General features: G+C 47.6%; 1 protein-coding gene across 3 annotated transcripts in view; it reads right to left on the bottom strand.

Moving 5' to 3' along the window:
• The window catches only part of PAA1 (P-type ATP-ase 1), a 114,239-nt gene that overhangs the window by 19,135 nt on the left and 70,967 nt on the right, over positions 1-24,137 (bottom strand). For all 3 annotated transcript variants that reach the window (XR_015264501.1, XM_086789406.1, XM_086789405.1), the window contains exons 4-7: positions 2,122-2,205; positions 1,662-1,942; positions 277-510; positions 19-117 (exon numbers count right to left, since the gene is read on the bottom strand). Coding sequence is in view for 2 of the 3 variants with exons in the window: in XM_086789406.1 (XP_086645532.1) it covers positions 19-117; positions 277-510; positions 1,662-1,942; positions 2,122-2,205 (698 nt within the window). In the remaining variant the exon portion in view is untranslated. The remainder of the gene's footprint in view (positions 1-18; positions 118-276; positions 511-1,661; positions 1,943-2,121; positions 2,206-24,137) is intronic.

The raw sequence follows: 24,137 nt of genomic DNA, 5'->3' as shown, positions 1-24,137 counted from the left end.
TTTCGTGATCACACATACCCCAGGCTTTTTTAAAACAGGAAGAGGCTCCCCAGTAAGACTTGACTCATCCACTGTACTCCTCCCTCCCATGACCACACCATCAACCGGAATCCGATCCTGAAGTAAGACACATAAGCAGGCATGGCATGTTCATTCATATGATCGAGAAAGCATTTCAGAAATAATTGACTCCAATTATCCTGCAGTTCCACAATACATTGAAACCAGCAAACAGGTTTTTCCTTACAAAAATTGTGCTCAATGTAAAATCCCTACCCCTGGTAAAACAAGCACTCTGTCTCCAACAGCCAAGCTATCACAAGCTACTTCCACAGTGGCAGGTGGACTGTCGTTGCTTTCACCGACAACAAGGTTTGCTTTTGTTGGCAAAATAGTTAGAAGCGATGTCATGTCACTGCTTGCTTGGATCTTTGCCCTTTCTTCAACTGCTTTTCCAAGGAGAACAAATGCAAGTAGCATCACAGGCTCTTCAAAAAACGCTCTCCAACCCTGTGACAGAAACTAACCACTTGAGTGCCTTGAAATCGATCAATACGTCTACACAAGGAATCATCCAACTTAGTATTATGTAGCATAGAAAGTCTATGGGTCCCACCCCACAGAGAAGTGGAACTGATCTCCGCCTGTAACAGGTTAGGCACCTTGCATAAGGGAGAGAGTTCTTCTAACTCGCATCCCGATGAAGAAAAGGGGCTGCTCCCTCAGAGATGAAACAAAGAGGAAAGCAACTAAGACGGCTAGGGGAATTTCCTCTCCCTCTGGCCAAGGAAACTCAAATGTCAGCCTGAGGCCATTGGAGGAGGAACCTTACGTCCAACGATAGAGAATGGCAGATGACGGGTTTGGAATAGGGCCTAACCAAAGAGAGAGTTCCTATATGGCCAAGTAGACAACCTACCCCCAAGTCAAAATACACCCGAGACAAACCACAGCCTCCAAAGCAAGTCATGAATGTGATAAGTGGCTGTTCTGCTGGCTCAAAAAAACTGTCTTAACACATGCTGCAGCATTCTATCAAAACTGTAGTGTGTAGGGCATAGTTGTCATAACTCATCATTGGCACAGTCCCAACCCTGCTCACAGATTTCCATCTAGAAAGAGCCACTTTCAACTCCATTCAGACATTTCAAAACTTTCCAACAGCATTTAAAAGTGATGAATGGAAAGTATTGATTGGCAAGTTCAGAAAGGCCACATCAGTTAGACATGCTACATCACATTGTACTTCACCTTAATAAAATGATACCCTACTACCTAGTTGTGAAATGGAGAGTTCACATGCTATTTCTGAGGTGTTGAGTGTGTAGCCCTGCCATTGCCATCGTGATGCACACCAAACCAGCTCATCCTCATGCCGTAACGTCATGCATTCTTCAACTTGATCACATCATGCATTCTACTTGATCATGCTCATCCGATTCCTTTGGCTGTGTGAAGTGCTGGAATGTAATCCATCCTATGATGAGGCACGATGACAGTCATTGGATGTTTTTGAATTCATTTTTTGGCATTTTCAAAATGTTTCAAGGGTTGCCGTTTTTATTCAATTGAAATGTTTTGACAACTATGGTGCAAGGACATAAAGTGGCTGTGATTTACTTTCACAATTTCAAAGCCTATATACAAAGCATGAGCAATACCATGGTTGGAAACAAAGCAGCTATTGCACTGACAGTGAATGAGGACACTGCTCCCAAACTGACTAAGGTGTTCATGTTAGGTGCTCCTCTTAAGAGACTCTTCCATCCATCAATAAGAAGCTTTCGCCCCGGGCCAACCAGCGCTAAGAGTGACAAGGACATTTGAAATCCAGTCGAATGCAAAAGATGTAGCCATGAAGGTCCAAGACGACCTAGGAAATGAGAGCTGTGCCCAACCAAACAAACCGCTGCAAGAGCACAAGCAACCGCCAACCTTCGACCTGTATACCATAAAAACCACCTCTTAAAAGCATGTATAATGTATCAAATCTAACTTGAGCATCACAAATGTCAAAAAACAAATAATATTGCTAGCATATAATAATGGTTTTTTTCTTCCTTAGCAATGGAAAACCAAAAAACAAAAGAACTGAACAACTTGGCAACATTTTCTACATACCACTGTCTTTCAGACGAGCTAGCCTCTCCTCTTTTTTCTTCAAAGCAATGGAGGTTCTACTTTCCCCATTTTCGAGGGAACGATCTGATAAGAACACAAGGAACACAGCTTTGAATGTGAAGCCAAAGAAAGTCTTATAATACTCAGATTCCAAAAAACAGTTGAAGCAAGTAGAGGCCCATGTAGTTTACTAAAAACTATCTACTTCAGCTTCCAAACTGTGTGTAAGGTTCAAGAACATCATACACATGCAAACAGAATGATAAAATAAACCTCTCACAGACAGCATAGGCAGCATACCATGAATCAAAAATTCCTATGTCAATCCAACCTACGAATTTCTTGGCATTTCATATCAGAATGGCTAGATTCAGCCAGTTTCCCTCAAGGAAAAAAAAATAGTCATAACCTATATGAGTCTTAACAATTTGTTGCAAGCGATGGATCTCAACTATGCAACAAACCTGGTATATTTGTGGCACAACTGACATCTCTCACAACCCACATAATACCCATAAACATTCTCAGAATGTGCTTCTTTAATTTTCAGACTGCATGTCAGGTTCTAGTTTGGACTTTTTCTCGAAGGCATGGCATCCAGTCATGGGTCAAAAGCATTAAAATAAATGGTCCCAAAAACCCAAATTCACTTATCTTTAAACTTCTTGGGTGTGGGAATACATTTCAGCTGCAGTAAACTTCTGCAGGTAATCACACATGACACCTGGGGCAGCTGGGTGACAACAAAAGATTCTATCCCTCGTCTTTTGGAAATTAAGAAAGTGAAAGGCCAGGTGAAGGACTCAAAATCATATCCCTCTTCTTATAGAAATGAAGAAAGTAAAGGACTCAAAATCCTTCAGATGGACTCAAAATCCTCTCTCTTCTCTTTTGTTAATAAAGGAAGCGAAGGACTCATGGCATGTGCATGTGTCCAGTATTCAATTGAATGGGACTCGAAATCCTGAATCCCTCTATCTCGTTTAAGAACAAGTTTTTTATTGAAAGACTGGAGCTCCACCCTACAATAGCCTGTTCAAGTATTCAAATGTCAGTGATGCACTCTTGCTTGTCTGGCAATCTAGTTGGCAGACTATCTCGGATATGACCACAAAAGGCTCTGTTCCCAGAATCCTACCCACAAGCATGCCTGCCTCAAGGGTGGACAGGTGCCCTGAGAAAAGCTTAAGGTCCCATTAAAAGAAGCAGCTGCTCCTACTGGAGTAGGCACCAGAGAAGCTGGAATAATCAACATTAGCAGCAGCCCGCACTATACGCAAGGAAGAGGCAAAGGGGGAGAAGTCGGAAGGCAAGGAGCAACGGTTTCCAAGAGAGAAGAAGGCCACACAGTGCAGAAGAGGAAGAGCAAAAGGAACACTGGAAAATTAAGATAGCAACGGATGGTAAAGAGAAGTGGTTAATGAGTAAGGCAGATATACCAACCATCTGGCCATTATTTTGCACCTTGGATGCCTCATATCAGCACTCCCCACCAAGCTCTCGAACAAAGCTTGCCTTGCAAGCAAGCACACACACAAGAGTAGACAAGCACACAAGAGAGATGGATGGCTAAATCAGGAACTTTGTGTACAAACTTGCAGCCAATAAAACGGCTGAGATGAGAGAGGCTCTTGAGCCACCTTGAATAGAAAGCTCCCCATGCATCCTTGCTTAAGTAATAGCGTGCTAGCGAACTGCACCGACCGGGATTGTCATAACAACCAGGGTTATTTGGGTGAAGGTGGTAGAAGGACCACAAGGGGTTTAGCACGATGGAAAGTAGTGTTGGTGATCACTGATAAGGAAATGCACAGGCAATAAGGGGTCGATGGTGTTGCATGGAAGGGACGGAGTTGATGTTGTTAAGTCAGTGCCCTGCGGGTTACTGTATGAAGGGCGGGCGGGTGGTGGGCGACTGAACGGCAGATAGGGTGGGTGGTGGAATAGGAGACCGGGAAACGGATGAGGGTGAAAGGGGGGAGGACCGAGGTGGGTGCAGTCTCGGGGTGGGTAGCGGTGAAGGAAGCGAGGGTGTGCAGGGTGGAAGGGGATAATATGGTAAGTATAAAGGGTTAGGTGGTAGGGGGGCAGCCCAAGTAGGAAGTGAGTAGGTGCTGGATGGGTAGGAGGCAAGTAGGTAGCGGTGGAGGAGAAGAAATGGTACGTGATGAGGCAAGGTGCTGGCTGCCACTGCTGGGTGAGAGTTAAAACCAGCGAGCAAGGAAACTAAACGAGCAGCCCTTGAGTGGAGACAATGTAAATCAGTTTATGAGGAAGGATTAGCAAGGCGACTTGAGATGGAAGCAGCGTTAAACAGAGGGAAAGAGGCACAAGACGACTGATGTGCAGCAACCTGAGCAGAAGGTGGGAGAATTTTGAACAAAGAGTAAAGGAAACAAGGAGCACACAAGTACTGATCAGAAGGCAGAAGTCCTGGATGGAAACTTAAGCAGAAGACAAGGTCTCGGCACACAAACAAAGGGTCAGCCTTAACAAATAAACTGGTTATTGCATTATGCCTCCAATGAACAGGGATCTCCCCTTTTTATACATATGCCCAAGGCACTTACAAATCCTTGCATACGGGATAACTCACACACTCTTCTCACAACTTTGCCCACGTTAACACGCAACTAACAATGGGCACTCCACCCTGCTACAGTCCTACTTTCATGTCATAAAGCCTAAGCACTTCAGAAAGCACACCCCTCCCGTACAGCCTGCCATTCAGAAAAGCAGAATTAGCATGCATTTACATATAAGACACATACGTGAATCTCGTTGGTGCGCCGACCTTTGCAGTAGTTATATTGGTTAGATTCACATTTAATTGCAATACTTTGGACTACTAGCATCGTATGAAACTACGAAGTCCCGCATCTCCATCCTTACATTAGCCGTAGTGTGAAGGCTGGCTAAGCCATTCTAACCTTTGCTTGGGGTATGATTACAAAGGCTGTTACATGTCCTGTATTACTGGAATTCCCTAAGAGTATTGGAGAATCTAGAGCACTGAGCAAGGGACCGAGGGGACCAAAAGAAAAATGACAAAGAAGAGGCTCAAGGCAGTGTTCAAAGGTAATTTGGCCAATGAAAAGCAGAGCACATGGCAACCTTTAAGATAGGGGAAGACTTGGCCTAGGCATGGGTTGAAGCCTCTAGAGAAAGATGTGCAGAAGGAACTCCCCTTGCCTGAGATTGAGTCATAACTTGAGTGAGAAAACAAGGTTAAGACTTTTCTCTGTGTGAGTTGTTCTGTGTATATTAAAAAGAAAGCAAACAAAATGTTCCAGGCTAAGATGGCAAGGCTGAGCACTTAAACGTTTCCTAACACCCATGAACCCAAACTCTGGGCAGCCCTGGTGTCTTTCCTTGCATGTAGAACCTTTCTGGTCTACACATGCCTCATCATCTTTTTTTTTGGGGCTTACCCAGCATATTCTCATAGTTATGAGAGTACTTACACTTGGAGCACCCACTATGCGACAGACTGGCCACCCATAGGCATTTCTTTAGGACATTTCTTCATATTTCTTGTTTGCATCTCCCAAGTCCTCTTGCCCCAACTCACCATTCTCAACCATGCCCCACTGCCACACAGGATCCCACCCAAAAAAGAACCATCTCTCCGGGTTCGATCATCTTGCTCACACGAGTGATAAGTCCACTCACTTCCACCTGTCCTACTCTTTTTCTGAAATAGCACCTAACAGACAGCAGGCCAGCAGCAACTCTGTTTTAGACCTTGCACTACATCAGTTGGCTGCTGCAAAAAATTGAGTGCCTTTTCCCCTGACTTTAGCTTGAGGAGTAGTGGCTGGGTCAATGGAAAGCAATCCCCCCCCCCTTTTCGCCATTTTTTTTAGGCCCGCCCAGCATATTCTCAAAGTTATGAGATTACTTACACTTGGAGCACCCACTATGCTACAAACTGGCCACCCATAGGCATTTCTTTGGGACACTGCTCCATAATCTTGTTTGCATCTCTCCCAAGTCTGCTTGCTCCAACTCACTATTCTCAACCATGCTCCACTGCCACACAGGATCCCACCCAAAAAAGAATCATCTCTCCGGGTTCGATCATCTTGCTTTCACAAGGAGTGATAACTCCACTCACTTCCTCCTGTCCTCTCTTTCTGAAATAGCACCTAACAAGCAGCAGGCCAACAGCGACACTGTTTTACACCTTGCACTACATCAGTAAGTTGCTGCAAAAAATTGAGTGCCTTTTCCCCTGAGTTTAGCTTCTGCTACAAATCGAAACCTTTAAGACACAAGCTGAAAACACAAGTTGAAATCTGTGCGCCTTATATACGACTGCTCCCTTACAATATCAGAATGTTCTCTAGTTTGCGATCACAGTAAGCAATGCCGAGTTTATACCAATGTGAGAAAGGGGAACGCCAAAGGTAAGCAGGGGACAATTAATTAAAGTGTTACAAAGGTAAATTACTCAGAGAGGGTGGGAACCTTATGTTGGGCAAGGTGCAGACTTAATCAAGGCTTGCACTGAAAAAGCCTCTAGCAAGAGGTGTGCAGGAGGACTTTACCTAGGTTGAGTAGTGCCTGGGTCATGGCCTTCAGATGGATAAACACAACCCTCCCCCCTCCTCTTTTGAGTACAGTCTAAACTCCCCATTCCTGGATCTCTCTCAGCAAGAGATCAACCGCATCATCTGCCTGAACTTGACCCCCCTCCTGTGCTTAATTCTTTTGTGAAAGCATTGTACCTTCCACACATTGATCTGGCCTCCAATCCTTGCATTCATGGATGATGGCACCACCATCAAGCTTCACATGAATCGGAAATGGGTGTCCCCATTAGAGCTTCCCACAAAGCTCCAGTTCTCCATAGGGTTCCGAAGGAAGGCTTCATTGAGCCAGGACAGTATCTTCACAGACAGGTGTAGCATACGATGAGGATTTCCTTCAGCCAATTGAGAGTATTCTTCCACCCCCTTCGGATTGAGTCTGGGAGACCTGAGGGGATCCCACTGGAGGAACCAGTACGCACTTTATGCAGGGACTTGAGAGGTTGAGTCAAAGGAGCATTACATTTGCAGACGCCCAGTCATGAGATACGCAGGAGATTTCATTGCCTCTTTTGAGATGTTTTTGGCCCCCTCATGGGTGCTGTAGACGTAGCATAGAGATCAAAAATGTTTGGCTTGATGGAGCTTCGCCGTCATTGGGAGACTCTAATGGCACAGCAGTCAAGGAGGCAGGGAAAACAAGATACCTCTCAGACCTCCATTACATTCGTTTTTGGGCCCCACCAAACGACCAAAATGATCACCACCCAAGCTTTCCCTGACAAAAGAAAGCACGTCACAGCCAAGCCTACAACCCTCTTAGAGAGCCAGACATCCCCATCCCCACCCGGCAGCTGCAGTCCAGGAGATCCTTTAATGCCATAGAAATGTACCGCCATAAGAGGAGGACATTGCTGCATTGTACACCATTCAGGAGGAAGACGATATATGATAAGCTTTGACTCTCTTCATTGTATTTACGCATCCATGCCGTACACGTGTATTTTCTTTGGTAGATGTTTCTTTTTTTATGTTTCTGACATCCAGTTATTCATGTGTATGTACTCATTCTTAGTCTGAAAAGGTTTTACCTAGATATTAACTCTCTCTCTCTCTCTCTCTCTCTCTCTCTCTCTCTCTCTCCCCCGGAGGGTTAGCTCCATAGGTTGAATGATGATGGTCCCACTTTGTATCATATGGCTCGGATTTGACCGAGAGGAGTTACCTCAGACCAGGCATCCGCATTCCAGCGTGCCCGATGCCCCCGGCCACCCGGCCACAATCCCCTCATCAGCTCCAGATCCACGACATCCTCCACCGCCATTGAGCTACCTTTCCATGTGACATAGCTTAGGGAGACCTCTCGGCCATACTCATGCTTGATATTTTGGAGAGTGGTATACCATCTACTGGGAGCTGATGCTGATCTCATGTTTTTATGTTCCTAGTATTCCATGATGAGTTTCCATGGACAGTTTTGTATCACCCCGGTGAGATAGACCCCAGTTTATGTTTTGTTTTTGTTTTATTTTCCATTCCATGATGAGATTATTGTATCACTTTGGTCTCATAGGCCCATTAGGTCTATAGTAGACGTTTAATCTCTCTCTCTCTCTCTCTCTCCTTAGGGGGATCCAGATCAGTTGTACTTGCTGGAGGACCAGCACAGAGAGCTCTCACCGACTTCTTCCATACCAGCATTCCGAGTGCCGATCCACCCATCTTACCCAGACCACACACTAGTGCAGGAGCTCCGCCGAGAGGTGTGACACTCGACAGAGCCACTGAGTTATGCAAAGCTCGACGCCCCAAACCCCATGACCCTTGCCCACGGCCACACCACCACAGGAGGATCCACGCCATCATCACAGGACCTCCTCGCGCCAGCTTAGTTTTACCGCCTTGAGCACCATGTCAAAGCGGCCCATGAGGGATGTATTAGGGTGATATGAGAGCTCTCTGCTCATGTACGTAGATCAGATTTTATAGTTCTAGATTTTTGTTATCTTTCTTTATTACTATTTTATACCCAGGATGATGTACCTCATGGATATGATGTAACCTTTTGGTCTCATAGGTCATTTTGGTCTTTTGAAGACGTTAATGCAACTTTCTTTCTTTATTTCTCCTAGAGTTTCATCGCCATCTTGACACCATGCTCAAACAATGCCCAGGTAGTCGCAGCCAGCAGGATGCTTCTCAAACTATTATTACATACTTCTTTAGACTGCCCCAGCTTGCACCAAAGGAGGCCATTCAGGCCCCACATGGAAAGAGGGATCACACAAGTCATCTGCATACCAAAGCGTGGGATCCTCTGGCCCCACGCATCTGGGAAGTCGCAAGAGAGAGACTGATCCATTCCGAGAGCCAGACATCCTTGCCCCCAAGGATCCAGATCTTCCATCCATCCGTTGCAGATCCAGGACATACTACGAAGACATGGACCACAAGAGGTAGACTTCATCAATGCTTCGCGCTCTGTCATGAAGGAGAATGGCACTATTATTGGATTGGGTTGATCACATTGTACATGCACAAGTCACATAGTACGTGGATCCTGTTCTTTGGGTAGCTAGTTTTTTTTCCTTTCATGTTTTGTTGGCCTACAATTACCCACAAGGGGTAGATTTCATCATTGCTTCATGCTCTGTCATGAAGGAGAATAGCACTATTATTGGATGAGGACACCACATGGCTGATTGCGTTGATCACATTGTACATGCACAAGTCACATAGTACGTGGATCCTGTTCTTTGGGTAGCTAGCTTTTTTTCCTTTCATGTTTTGTTGGCATACAATTACCCACAGATCGTTTTGTAAACCTATAAGACTCTCTCTCTCTCTCTCTTAAGGAAGGCCATTGATAGGATGAAGACTGGGAGAGCATATGATCACGATGGATTGGTTGCTGAGCACTTTATTCATGCGAGAGACATGCTGGCAGAGCTTCTAGCAGTGATGTTCAATCGTGCTATGTGCGAAGGCTTACCCGAGACTTGGAGTAGGTCCACCATCGTGCCTATCTTCAAGTCAGGGGACCCTATGCAGCCAGGGAATTATCGCACTATTATGATTGGTCACACACTAGCACGATTGTATGCATCCATTCTTGAGCAGCAGTTGAGTAGATGGGCAGAGAGAGTTGGCATTCGAGCAGAGGGACAGGCAGGGTTCAGGAGTGGTTTCTCTACTCTTGACCACATCTTGACTCTCCGGGCCATTATTGAGGAGGGCAGGTCGCATGGGCGACGGATTTATTGTAGCTTTGTAGACTTCCGCAAAGCATTTGATACAGTGCCCAGAGCCAGATTGATGAGGCGATTACAGGAGATGGGGGTACCCACAGAGCTCATATGGGGAATTATGGCTTTATACAGATCAGTTGCAGGACAGGTACGCACCCCAGAGGGGGTCTCTACTTTGGTTCACTCCACTATAGGAGTGAAGCAAGGTTGCCCGTTATCTCCTTCACTGTTTGGTATGTATGTGGATGAGGCTTCTGACTACATTGAGAGATTGGGGGACAGAGGAGCCCAGCTAGCAGGTACATGGATCCCACTATTGTTATATGCTGATGATATTGTGTTGATCTCTGACTCTCCTGAGGGTATGCAGCGTCATCTGGATGCTTTACATGAGTTTGCACATGATAGTGGATTGTCTGTCAACCTTGGCAAAACCAAGGTTATGGTGTTTAACACCACGCCACAGTGGGTTCGGCGATCAGCTTCCACATTTACATATGGGCAGGAGATTGTGGAGTATACAGATGCATATACATATCTTGGGGTGGTATTCAGTGGGCCAGTGTTTTCGATGAGGAGAGCAGCAGAGACTAGATTGACTAGAGCACATGCAGCCCTGGGTGGTTTGGAGAGGATGTGTTCGCAGGTTCAGTTTCAGGAACCTCGAACAAAACTCTGGCTTTTTGACACTCTAGTGACATCAGCTATGCTTTATGGAGTGCAGATATGGGGACCTTCAGTGGGCCATCACAGCGCAGGCGGGTGGAGAGGTATGGAGAGGCCTTTGGTATCTATGATTGCTAGGCTTATTAGAGCCAAGGCTGTGGTACCTCATGAGATTATTCGAGCAGAGCTGGCGGCTGCCCCTCTGGTGATTGAGGCTCTTACGAGATCAGTCTCCTACATACATGGCTTGTGGGATCTCCCCCGAGACAGATATGCACGCCTCGCCCTGGAGTCCTCCCGACAGTTAGCTTTACAGGGAGACACGGCTTGTTGGTATGGACAGATGACATCTTGGTTCCAAGCACATGGTTTTAGCATGGACAGATTGCCTCCCTTCCAGTATTCTCTGGAGGCACCCTCTCTCACTCTTACACGGACAGAGATTACCAGACTCATCCGTCAGGATTTAGTTCAGCTGGACATTAGGAGGACATGGATACAGCCGACTGAGGAGCTGGGCACGAAGATGGCTTTCTACAGAGAACATTTTCTTCAGCTCACAGCAGATGGTTTTGTGATCAGACCCAGTTACATGGATGTACACTTGTCTCATGCAGTACGATGTGCTATTGGTCAGATTCGCACATCCTCACACCAGCTTGAGATTGAGATTGGCCGATATAGAGGTATACCAGCTGAGGCCAGGATATGCCGAGTATGCCATGGGGAGCCAGAGACAGAGCTGCATTATATATGCCATTGTACTGCATACTATGAGATACGTGGTCGTTTCCACTGTTTATTCAGAGAGGGTTTTGGACCACTTTCCAGAGTCATGGGGTACCAGGACCAGAGGTGTTTGGGATTGTTCTTGCTTGAGCTGCGGAGACATAGAGATAGCCTGCTTAGGCGCACAGAGAGCCAGACTCAGAGGCACATTACAGACTTCTTTAGTCCGGCCATCACTGCGCCAGATGGACCACAGCAGCAGCAGGACATGGATACCGCCCACACCAGAGGTACACTGATTGATCGTGCGATTGAGCTTGGGTGGTCCAGACGCCCACGACCACGGAGGAGGGCATCCCAGCATAGACGGATGTTGCAGCGGCAGATTCGGATTATTCTTGCGAGGCATGCGAGACACCCAGTCAGGGTGCTGACCACACAGGATATTGAGGAGATCCGCCAGTGTCCGATGCGGCACATATTATGAGATGGAGGTACCTCCATAGTGTACCTTCCAGTTCCAGTTTCATTTTTTAGGTGCCAGTAGTATCATCTTTATTTTTTCATTTTCTGGGTTTTTTTATCCAGACATTGTATCAGATCCACCATGATGTAACTTTTGGTCTCATAGGTCATTATGGCCTTTTGAAGACGTTAATATAACATTTCATTTCATTTCATTTCTCTCTCTCTCTCTCTCTCTCTCTCTCTCTCACGAGGATACCAACCGGGCTATTTGGTTAGATCTTCTTAGCCTCTACACCCATTGCACATGGATCACACCTTCGGAGCTCCCCACGAAGATGCACTTCTACAAAGATCACTTCCTCACACTCACTGAGGATGCATTCATCTAGCAGCGGGGCTACTTGAGTGTTCATATGTCCCATGCCATGCGGATTGGGATTGGCCACATACGGGTTTCATCCCACCGCCTCAAAGTGGAGACGGGTAGAGCTGAGCGCATCTTCAGAGCCAGGAAGCTCATACGGAGACCCAGAGAGGAGAGGATCTACCGATTATGCCACATAGAGGTTGAGACGGAGTAGATTTACATATTTCCGCTGCCCAGTATACTATGAGATCCGCGGGAGGTTGAGCCGGAGGAGCATTACATATGCCGCTGCCTAGTATACTATGAGATCCCCAGCAGGTTTCACTATCTATTTCGTGAGGGATTTGGTCCACTCTACAGGATCATTGACTTCCAGGACCAGCGCTGCCTAGGCCTCTTCCTACTTGAGCTCCGCAGAAACCTTCTTGAGAGAGCTTCGGCCCCTGCCCCTCCCTCGCCAACCAATCATCACCAGTTTCTTCCGGACCCTGGAGGTGGAGGACACCGATATAGTGGATCTTGTGGACCCTCCACGAGCTGCTCCGGACCTACCTTGCCCAAGAAAACGATGAGACATGCCATGGACATTATTGTATCACTTTGGTCTCACAGGCCCATTGGGTCTTTAGTTGACGCTTAATATATCTTTCTTTCTTTTTCTATCCCCCCCACACACTCACACCACCATGTAATTTAACATGGTAATTGGCAACCATGTTAGTTTTTTTAGCTTTTTTTCTGTTTCTAGGGTTTCACCCTATAAGCTGTCTTGCGCTGCTTTTTGTAGCAGCCATCCATGCACTCCATGCACCTGGCACCATCAGTGTAGTTGTGCCTGCTTCCGCCCCTGTGACAGCTGCCAGCCCTGCCCGTGCACTGCTAACTTGCTGCAACACATTGCTGTTCACCTGCGCACTGCTGCAGCCATCTGCCAGCTGTCACTGTTCAGAACCACATCCAGCACCGCCTTGAACGGTCTCCTCTACAGCAGCCACTACCCAGCCACTGCTTCGCCACCAGCCTGCAGATCTGCCGTCGTTGCCCAGGTCGCCTATACATTCAGCCCTCTATCTTGTCATCAAATGTACCTGCAAGCTACCATCTCAGCAAAAAAATAGGGGTTAGTCAAAATCATCTAATTAATTCTGTTACAACTACAGTATTTTGGGGATTTTCAGAAACTGAGGCAAGAGTGGCAAAATTAAAGCTTCTACATTTTCTAAAATTTGGAGCTTTTGCAGAAATTGAGTCTTGTGCATCAAATTAAGGCTTCGAGAATATCCAAAATTTGGGGCTTTTCGAAATTGTTAAAACTCCCACAAAGCCATGGAAGGAGGAGTGGCATGGAAGCATCACCAAAAGAGACTGTTCATCATCAACAAACACCCGAGAGATAAACTTCTAAAATTAAGCTTTATTTTATGTTTTGTGTGTCAAGGGTTCTCTCCCCGGGAACTCCCTCAAAAACTGAATTACATAATCTCTATGTGTGTTCTAATGCCATAATGTTATAAAAGGCCTCGTTTCCGTGTCATACCCTGCTTAGAACCAAGGGAGTTGTCTTTGGGTAGACTAACGTAGGCACAGTCATGTGTGGTCAAGCTCCTATAACAAGCTCCACATGAGAGTTCGGGTATTGGCACATTGTGTTCTTTTTTCACATGTTGCAATTATTTAGAGCCCAAATCATCATGGCTATTGAAGGTCTTCTCAATGCATCTCCACCTTCGCTCCAAGGGGGGTTTGTTGGGATTCGGAGCCTCGTGTGTGTGTGTGTGTGTGTGTGTGTGAACCCTTGTTTGTGTGTCTGTATGTGTGTGTGTGAACAATCCCTTCTAGTAGTGTGTGAACATACTCTTATAAGTGGGGAAGATAAGTGTGCCATGTGGCATCCACTTCTCAGAGTGTGATATTTGTATGTGTCAATAGATAAGGCTAGAAGCCTACAAAAGCATTCTGTACTTGTGAGTATCTATCACTCAATCTAATCATCATTGAGACGTGCAATAATCTCTCTTCGAGCACTCTCTCTCTCTCTCTCTCTCTCTCTCTCTCTCTCTCCACACACTCACACCATGGATATCTTCCATCCACCTTAGCTTAGGTTCTCTATACAACCATCATGTAATTTAACAGATGCAATAGCATCCACTTATTAGAATGTGATATTTGTATGGGTCAAAAGATAGGGCTGCAAGCCTACAAAAGCACTATACTTAGTGAGTATCAAACACATCTATCAATCAATCTAATCATCATTGAGACGTGCAATAATCTCTCTCTCTCTCTCTCTCTCTCTCAACACTCACACCATGGATATCTTCTATACTTTAGCTTAGGTTCTCTGTACACACACCATGTAATTTAACAGAGCAAATGTTTGATATGGCAGCAGAAAGTATCAGAACTATTCCTTTCGTGGCCTAGATACAGACTTTTTGACTATCCCTCTCTTGGTACTGCCTACCAAATCTACACGAAGGTTTTCTCAAAATATCCACTGCATTACTGTATGACAGTCTCCAAGAAGCTATTACTGGTCTGGGACTTGTGATGAACCCTCAAATGTTCTGATTACTTTCCAGCAGTTGTTCCTCATCCTAAGTGCAGATTTCCTCACATAAGTTAGGAAAGCATGCAAAGTGAAAAACAAGCAACTCTTCACTCCCTAAAGGAGTATTATCTAGAAGTTATGAATTCCATTATCAAAAACGGTTGGAATTCCACCACATCAATCTGACCAAGTGACATTCGACTTTGCTGTGGGTACAACTTGCGATGTACCTACAGCTACACTCATAAATGCAGGATCTTCCACGTGCAAATCGAAATCACAAATTGGAAACAAGAGAAGAGCAACACTGAAATAACTGTTCGAAGCCCCACTCGTACCTCCTTTAAAAGGACCTTCAATGGCTGGACAGGAACTGAAGAGACAGAAATTATGCAGAGAGGATACAAGGGTAAAAGTACAGTGAAGGTAGATGAGTGACAAGATGAAGGGTTGCGCCTAGGACCTATATATAGCCTCGCCAGGGTAAGTTAAGTCAGGGCCCTTCAGTTGATCAAAACCACCATACCTCCTCCAAGGGTAACATTAGACTGAATACAAGATCACACAGCTTCTAAACCAATCTGGACATGTCCGGCACCATTTCGAACATGCAATTCCATAGCTCAGTAACTTGATATAATCTTATTTAGCCCTTATGAAAGACCACCTGGTATGCACGTGCCCTATTCCGCAAAGTGCTAAAAATTCGCAAGCACACCTACCTAAGCCATGTAAAACCGTCTTGCCTCCAACCACCACCTTCCAGTTTCTAAACCGGATTGTCCAAGCTGCTTGAGCATGGCATGCCTCGTAAAGAGGGCCTTACAAACATGAGCTAGCTTAGCAGGTACGCACTTGCAAAGGAGAGGCTGGACCATTAATTTCCAATAGACAAAACCAATCTTAGCCACCCACCAAACAATTAACATAATTTGATTCCAAAGCCAAAAAGTACAGCCCTATTTTAACAATACCAAAATAATCTGAGTCAATACCACGCTTAACGATCATTTAGAAAATCCCGCTGACACCCAAAAAGTACAAAACTTCAACAAGATCACAGATGGAAAAAAATATGAGGAAGTTTTTTTGGAGTGTATTCTCAAGTTAGATCTGCTTTTACAACAAAGGAAGCTTTGCCTCTCAACCGAAAAATCAAAAGGCTGTACAATACTTGCTTTGACTCAGTTACAACCTTAGACCAAGCTCTAGAGCATATAAAAACCCCATCTTGCGGCAAACTTAAGACTACACTTATGAAATGTGCAGGCTCCTTTAGCCTGTTCTTAGCCCGGTGAAATCTGCTGATGTTTCTAATGCAGAAAACTACAAGTCCTGATCTTGTGTATCAGTCAATTCAGCTTTGGAGGCTGCGATTAGTGTTTCTTTGAAAAACTCCACATATACAGCCTCAAACACATTGATTGCAGCTCCTTTAACCTCCAATAGGCTCTTCTGCAAAGCAAATATTCATCTCACTCAGTAGGTCTCACATGTAAATGCAAAGAACCCACACAGCCGTATCAATATATCAAAAACACATCCAAAACTCTCCCTCCCTCTCTCTCTCTCTCTCTCTCTCTCTCTCTCTCACGGACCAAAACTCTTCCTCTCTCCCTCTCTCTCTCTCATGGACCACAGGAGGTGGACTTCATCACAGCTCTACACTCTGACATGGAGGAGGATCGTGCTATTTGGATAAGGAAACCACACGGCTGGTTGGATTGATCACATTGTACATGCTCTTTGGGTAGCTAGTTATTGCCTTTCATGTTTTATTGGCATACAGCTACCCACAGATCACATGTATTACTTTTGGTCTCATAGACCCTTTTGAGTCTTTCGTAGACATTAGAAAAAACTTTCTTCCTTCTTTCTCGTTTCTTTCTTTCTTTCTCTCTCTTCTCTAGCCACGCTGCATGAACTGACCCTAACCATTAACACTGATGTATGACCTAACCCTGACCCTAAACCTAATGCGCGACCCCCAGCTCTGCTGTGAATTCTACCCTTAGCTGTAACCCTGCTACATGGCCTAACTTTAACTATAACCGTACTGCACTGCCTCCCGCACCCTTCCCACACCTATCTGTTGCTCCACACACCCCTGTGCTGCCTCCCCACACCTGCACTCTGCCCCCCATACCTGTGCTCTGCCAACCTTCTTGTGTGTCCTCCCCTCTTTCGAGTCTATTTTCCAATCATACCAATTTTATCAAGTCAATAATTCTGATTTTCCAATTTGATTTACCTGTGCACAGCCCCTTATATCTCGATTCCCACCCCCCTCCCCCCGCCCCCCCATCCCAAAGTAATTTTCTCTCTGTTTTTCCATGTTTCTCTGTTCTATGTTTTCCCATTAGCCTTCATCTTTTCTCCTCTTTCTTGTTCTCCTTAAAAGAACAGAGAATACAGAAAAATACAGTTTAAACAATACAATACAATGGCATGCTTGAGTAAACAGAAAGGCTTTCAAGGAAAACTGAAGGAGATCCATGAAAAAATTCAAGCATGCATTAACACCACAAAACCAATCACATCCCTAGGCCTCCTACCGTAACCGCTCCCTACGGGAGGCCTACAAATCGGAAGATAAAATACACATTTTTAGATCACTTAACTAATACAAACAATGGACATTAGCAACAACATTAAAATTAAAAATGACAAAGAACACTTAACACCATCACTGGGGCCGGAACCCCCCCCCCCTCCCCCCTCAATACAATCTGTATTTCTTGGAGTATTTATATGTACAAGTGTTCACGGGCCTCAAGGCCAAATTTCTCCATAACATGGAGTGAGTACAACTGAAAAACAATAAGATTTTGTTGATGAGGAATTAGTTGTCGGAGTAGACCAAATCACAGGCAGTCTCCCACCTTCACTGGGTGAACACCTGTCCTCACTGGTCTTTCGGGACCGTGCACCAACAGGCACGCCCGTACTAACGCTTGGCAAGGTGAAGCACCGCGGAGGGAGTAATACCTCGTGCTCCCAAGTCAGCTTTGCTCCCAGTTTTCCTCATACCCATATGACCTTCACTAACTCCTCTAAATGTGAGGGCACAGTCAGGGTAATCATGGAAAAAGTCACTATCATGGTCGCCTTCCTTAGTGAAGGCAATTGGGCGTGATGGTTTGCCTAACAAGACTTGGAAAAACAACATTTACATATAATATTATCTGAATCTGAAATACAAAAACAAGTGCCTGATAACGATTCTAATTTGGAATGTAAGGTGAGAAAACTGTTCCTCCCCCCCTTTTATGTAGTCCTGGTCGGTGCAGACAGCCGTAGTCGGCGTGTGCTGATGGCAAACACAAGGGCAACAATAGCCACAAGTTGGTACTGGCAAGAGTAGCCACCACAAGCGAGTACTGGAGCAACCACTAGGCGGGTACTGGAGTAGGTACCGGGCAACAGGCAGGTACAATTCTACAGCAACTGGTACAAGGCAGCAGGCAAGTACAACCGCAGGTACAATGGGGTACACCAATAACAACCGGGTGCAAGGGAAGTAGAGCTGAAGCTGAAGGCGGGTATAGAACTGCAAGCGAGTACAGAACTGAAGCTGGGTAGAGAACAACAGCTGTAAGGCGATGGTTTTTGGAGGGGTGCCCAGGAGCAGCAACCGCCTTCTTTTCCATCAAACCACCCCCCCCCTCTCCCACACTTACCATCCACGTGTGGGGAAGGAAATGTTTCCCATGCAGTCCTTAATTTAAATATTATTAAACCTTAATTAAGTTGAGCACCCACATTAAAACAAGTGTCGGATCAATATTTTAAATGTGTGTGAACATCCAACCTTATAAACATTAAGGTTTACATTACTTCATGGATTTTATGTTTGAAAAGGCCAAAAAGAGCAGTACTTACCACCTGTTCACACGCCACGTCAACTCGTCAGCAGACAGCACACCCACAGTACACTAGGGGCGTCCCCATCCAGTGTACTGGCACGTCATAGCAAGCAAACACACAAAAACAAATTTATGCATGCAAACATAAATGCATGTGCACATGTAATGGACGAAATCTCCATTTCATGAAACTTGTACAAGGATTTCTTGTTGGGCACAAAATTGGCGCGACACAAATGTGAAGTCCTAGTTTTCCTATGGAGTGACAGTCCCATAGGCAAAACACACATCCTGGCACGGGCCTTCCTATGGAGTGACAGTCCCGTAGACAGTCCGGCACAAATATCAATCCTACCCCATGTAGTGACAGTCCCATGGATAAGACAAGATCCTAGTCATACACGGGTGGCAGCAACCATGCTGTCATCCATATGGCACAATATTGGTCACACACGGGTGGCACAAAACTGATTCTCGTCCAGGGGACACCAGATAACTGACCCTTTCACACAGGGCACTGGCCTGGCTACATGTGAACATGGTACAAATCTGGCCGCTCTATGGAGTGACAATCCCATAGAAGTGGCTCCAAAAATGAAGATGGCCCAAATGGTGACAGTCCCATAGAAGTGGCTCCAAAAATAGAGATGTCCCAAATGGTGACAGTCCCATAGAAGTGGCTCCAGAAATGGCGATGGATCCTCATCTACCCACTTTGCATCAATGGGTTGATACTTCTTAAATTTCACAAGGTATCTCCTGGAAAGCTTCCCATGTGGTAGCTTTCTCTCCTTGTGAAATATAATCTCTGGTTGGACGATCTCCTCAAGCTCATCAATCTTGGGCAGATCTTCTGCGACGGGCTCTTCCGGATCTGGCCCCACATACTTCCACAAAAAACTCACGTGAAAAGCATTGTGAATCTTCCAATGACTGGGTAAAGCAAGCCTGTAGGACACTTCATTGATCTTGTCAACCACTTTTAAGGATCCATAATATCAAGTAGAAAGCTTTGGATATGATGTCTCTCGTCTTGGCCTCTTCCGAAGCCTAACTTTCTCAAATTTCAGCAATACCCAATCACCTTTCTTGACTTGCATGTCCTTTTCTATGCTTGTCGGCAACCCTCTTATGCTTGTCTTCTTGTGACCTTGCAATGGGAGTCCGCACCTGGACAAAGGCTACATCCAAGTCACGCACATACTCATCGGCTCCAAAAATCTCATCCTTTGTACAAAGGATGGGTTATGTTATTGCAGGTAAACTCTACAAGTGGAAGATACTTCTCCCAGGCACTCTTTTGATCTGCCACATAACACTTCAATAAATCCAACACAACAGAATTTGCAGCCTCGCTTTGACCATCGGTTTGGGGGTGATAAGCACATGAGAACTCTAGCTTAGTGCCCATGTTATCAAAGAAAGCCCTCCAAAAGAGGCTCGTAGTCCTAGGATCTCTATCCCCAACAATGGACTTAGGCATACCATGATGCTTGAATATGTGGACAAGGAAAAGCTTCACCATATGATCAACTTTAATGGTTTTCTTGACGGGCAAGAAGTAAGCTTGCTTGCTAAGCCTGTCAACTATGGTCCAAATAGCATCATTCCCATACTGGGATCTACGCAAATCCATAATGAAGTCCATAGTAATGCTTTCTCATGGCTACGAGGGAATAGGCAATGGCTGAAGCAAACCAGGAGGCTTTTGCCTATCAAATTTCACCTTTTGGCAAGTAATACATACGCGTACATATGCCTCAATGTCTTTATGCATGCTTGGCCAAAAGAAGTATCTTTCTATCATGCGTGTCGTAGGTAAAATTCCTCTATGACCAGCATAAGGTGGAGCATGACATTCCTCCATAACCTTTGGACGCATATCCTTCACCACACATAAGCACTTATCCTTCATAAGATAACCCTCTTTAATCACATAAGATAACCCTCTTCAATCACATAAGCAGTTATCCTTCATAAGATAACCCTCTTTAATCACATAAGAGGCATGCGCATGACCAACCATCAAATCAGTCCATATATGGAAAAAATCAACATCCAAATGATACAAATCACGCATAGATAAGTCCCCATGAGGGTCTTAATCGGATAGCATCGTCGAACTGGCTCGCTGAAGCTCCCGCCCCCCCTCCCTGCTCGCGTTGCCTGCACAGCTACGCCCGTCGCCTTCCCTGCCTGTTCGCCCCCCTCGCCTCCCCTCGCTCCTCGTGCCTCCCCTTGCCCCCCCCGCCTGCCTTCGCTGCTGCGCCCTGCATTGCCCGCCGCCTATCCATTAGCCCCCCCCCCCCCCCCCCCCCCCCCCCCCGGCCTGCCTTCGCTACCGCCGCCCTGCTCTGCTCGCCGCCCTTCCTCACCTTCACGCCCCCCTCCCCCCTTTCTTCGCGCCCTCCTCCCCTCTGCAGCGCCCCGTCCCCCCCCCCCTCCGCCAGCTCGCTTTCCTCCCCTCCCTCTTGCGCGCAGCTCCCGCCCTCCCCCCCCCCCCTAGGGTTTCTCCTTCGCCTTCTCCCCCCCCCCCCTCCCCCCCCTCCTTTTTCTTGCTTCCGCCCCCAGGGGGTTTTGTTTTCCTTTTTGCTCCGTCTTCCGCCTCTCTGTGTGCAACTCGGTTCTAGCAGAATCCCGCCTTCACCTCGCCTTCGCCGCAGCTTCAGACTCTGATGGAGGCTCCTCCCGCCCCGCCTCAGAGGGACTCATCCGCAGCCCCCTCGCCCGCCCCTGAGGACACCCCCATCAGGCTTTCTCTTTCGCCAGAAGAGGAAGCGAGTCTCACCGCAGAGGTGGAACGCCTCCAGGCTCAATCCTGGACGTACAGCTACTGGGCCGTGGACATTACCAGATCGAGTTCGAGGCCGCCCAGAGCGTTGCCAAGGTCCTTGCCATGAGTCCCCTTGACATCAAGGGTGCTCGGGCTTTCGTCGGACCTTGGCAGCATGGATTTGACCCAGCAGCGGCGGAGCAGGGGGAGCGCCTTTTCCATGTTACAGTTTGCTTCCCTGGACTCCGCCGGGAGTATCTTCCGCTCCTCTCCAGGCTCGGAGCATTGGTGGGCTCGGTACTAGAGACTGGCCCCTCATCAGCTTCAGTGGTGGCCAGAGCAGCTGGGCTACCTTCGGTCAGAGTGTTGGTGTCTGACATCTCCTCCCTTCCTAAGGTCATTCAGCTACCTAGGATAGGGGGGGGGATGGATAGATCAGAGAGTGGAGTTCTCGGGGCTCCCGAATCAGTGCTTCATTTGCAGGCAGGTCGGCCATCTGGCCAAGGCCTGCCCTCGCAGGAGACCCCGACCCTCACCACAGCAGCACGCTACTGATAGCCCGCCCACAGATTCGGCTCGGCAGGCTGCCTCCGGGACACCTGCTCAGGCCACACAGACCTCGGAGTGGCAACCTGGACAGGGGCGCCGCCGAGGGAGACAGCCACAGCAGCACGCCCAGAGACCGCTGCAGCAGTAGCCACCATCTCAGCCTCACTGGGTTCCCGTGAGGAACAGCTTTTCTCCCCTCCAGGAGGAGACCCCCGCGGCGACGACTGAGGACCAGGAGATGCCAACACCCCCTCCTTCACCCCCCCCCACCCCCGTCCCCTCCCACCGCCTCGCTTCCACCATCGCCTCCTCCCGTCTCGGCAGCGGCTCCCTCTCCACCCCCCTCGCCCCCCCCCCTCCTCCCCCTCTGCCCGCCTCACCTTCCCGGGAGGCCCTGGCAGTCCCCTGGCGTTCACCTGCAGTCCGGAGGGCGCTGAGCACTGACCTTGCTCGAGCATCACAGAGGAGACCTACTATGCCGATTCGGGCTTCACGGATTTCATCTATCCGCAGTCGACTGAGTCACCTTGGCATTAGACAGCGCTCGGAGGCTTTTCATTATGCCTTCACACGGCTTTTTGGAGCAGAGGGCCCCCATGAGCCAGCACCCATCCGAGTTCATGTAGTGATACCTCCGGCCCGCGGGGAGGAGGCACTAGACTCAGTGGTGGCCTTCTCGTTCCCTCTATGTGGCCCTTGCGACCGGGAGTGGACTCTAGAGCTCGCTTTCAGCACTTTGAAGACTCAGGCAGTTGAGTTTTCTCATCACATGAGCGATCTGGAGGTGACAGATGTGATAGGCCGACTTTGGGAGTTGGCTCATTTTTTCTTGGATCCCGGGAGTGTGGATACCTCAGGGATTCGGCATTTGGTCGTTCGCATAGTGGCAGACTTAGCACGCAACCCTGGATATGTGTGTATACACGAGGTTGCTCTGTCAGAGCGGGAGGCAGTCGCCATGGGCCATAGCCACTGGCGCCTAATCCGGGATTCTTGCAGTACACCGGGTGGGCAGATTCGCAGCCGCTCGGATGGGGACTACTCTCCATCCAAGCCGCTTGCGAAGGCCCGCCGTACGGCTGAGACAGCATCCACCTCAGCAGGGCATCCATGAGGATCATCTCATGGAATGTACAGGGCCTTGGCGGAGCACATTTTAGACGCTATCGTGGTTGCTTGAGGCAGGAGCTTCAGAGATGCCTGGTTGGTGGCAGCATTGATATTTTGATGATGCAGGAGCACCACTTGGGTGAGAGCAGGATCCGGAGATATGGTTCGGTGATGCCTGGTAGATGGGACACTTTTTGGTCTGCAGGGTTTGGTCCTTTGGGTGGACAGGGAGGAGTATGCATGGTCATTGCAGATGTATGGCGGCAAGCCATTGTGGATCGAGGGATCATTGTGCCTGGTAGAGCACAGTATGTCATTCTGAGGATGCATGATGAGCTATTGGGCGTGCTCAACGTCTATGCGCCCAATCATGCTAGTGCCAGAGCAGAGTTCTGGACCCAGGTTACGGATGCATTGCCAGAGGCCGCACATTGGTGTGTCGGGGGAGACTTCAACATGCTTGAGGACCCGGCAGATAGGGTGGGAGGCAGTCATGTTACAGTGCACGGCACGGAGCTTGCAGCTTGGGACCGGTTTTGCATGTCACTGAGGATCACTGATGCATGGCAGCATGGGGCTTTCTCCCGGTCTCAGGACAGTCTTAGTTTCTCTCGGTCGGATCACCGGCAGGGAGGGACTAATCTATCACGGATTGATCGCTTTTATGTGGGCGACTGGTTAGGGGAGCGAGGGGGCTCCGTCGGCATTCTCGCTGGCACCTCATTTTCAGATCATGCGCCAGTTATCTTGACATTGGAGGAGAGGACACGGGAGCCCAGCTTGCAGTTGAGGATCCCAGAGAGGGTACTTACAGATCCCAGTCTCGCTGAGGACATTGAGAGGATCTGGCATGATAGTCAGTGCTCTGACCAGGATGCAGCGGGCCAGTGTGCCCAGGGACTCATCGATCTTAGCTCTTTTCTGCACGCTGCAGCTTTGACACGGCTGGGAGAGATTCGCGAGCGGGAGCATCGGCTGAGACGCAGCCTTGCTTCGCTACAGCGCCTTCAGGAGCAGCAGCCTGCATGTGAGTGGGTGGCGTCCCAGCTGAGCCAGGCACGCCAAGAGGTTAGAGAGGTAGAGGAGCAGAGACATGAGTTTTACTATCGTCGTCAGGCCTCTCAGTGGACGCAGCTTGGTGATAGAGTGACTGG

This window comes from Cibotium barometz, chromosome 53 (genome assembly GCF_041138505.1).
Source record: "Cibotium barometz isolate CiBa-2024 chromosome 53, ASM4113850v1, whole genome shotgun sequence".
Taxonomy (NCBI): domain Eukaryota; kingdom Viridiplantae; phylum Streptophyta; class Polypodiopsida; order Cyatheales; family Cibotiaceae; genus Cibotium; species Cibotium barometz.
The sequence above is the reverse complement of the archived record's forward strand: the minus strand, read 5'-3'. Positions and strand labels throughout refer to the sequence as shown.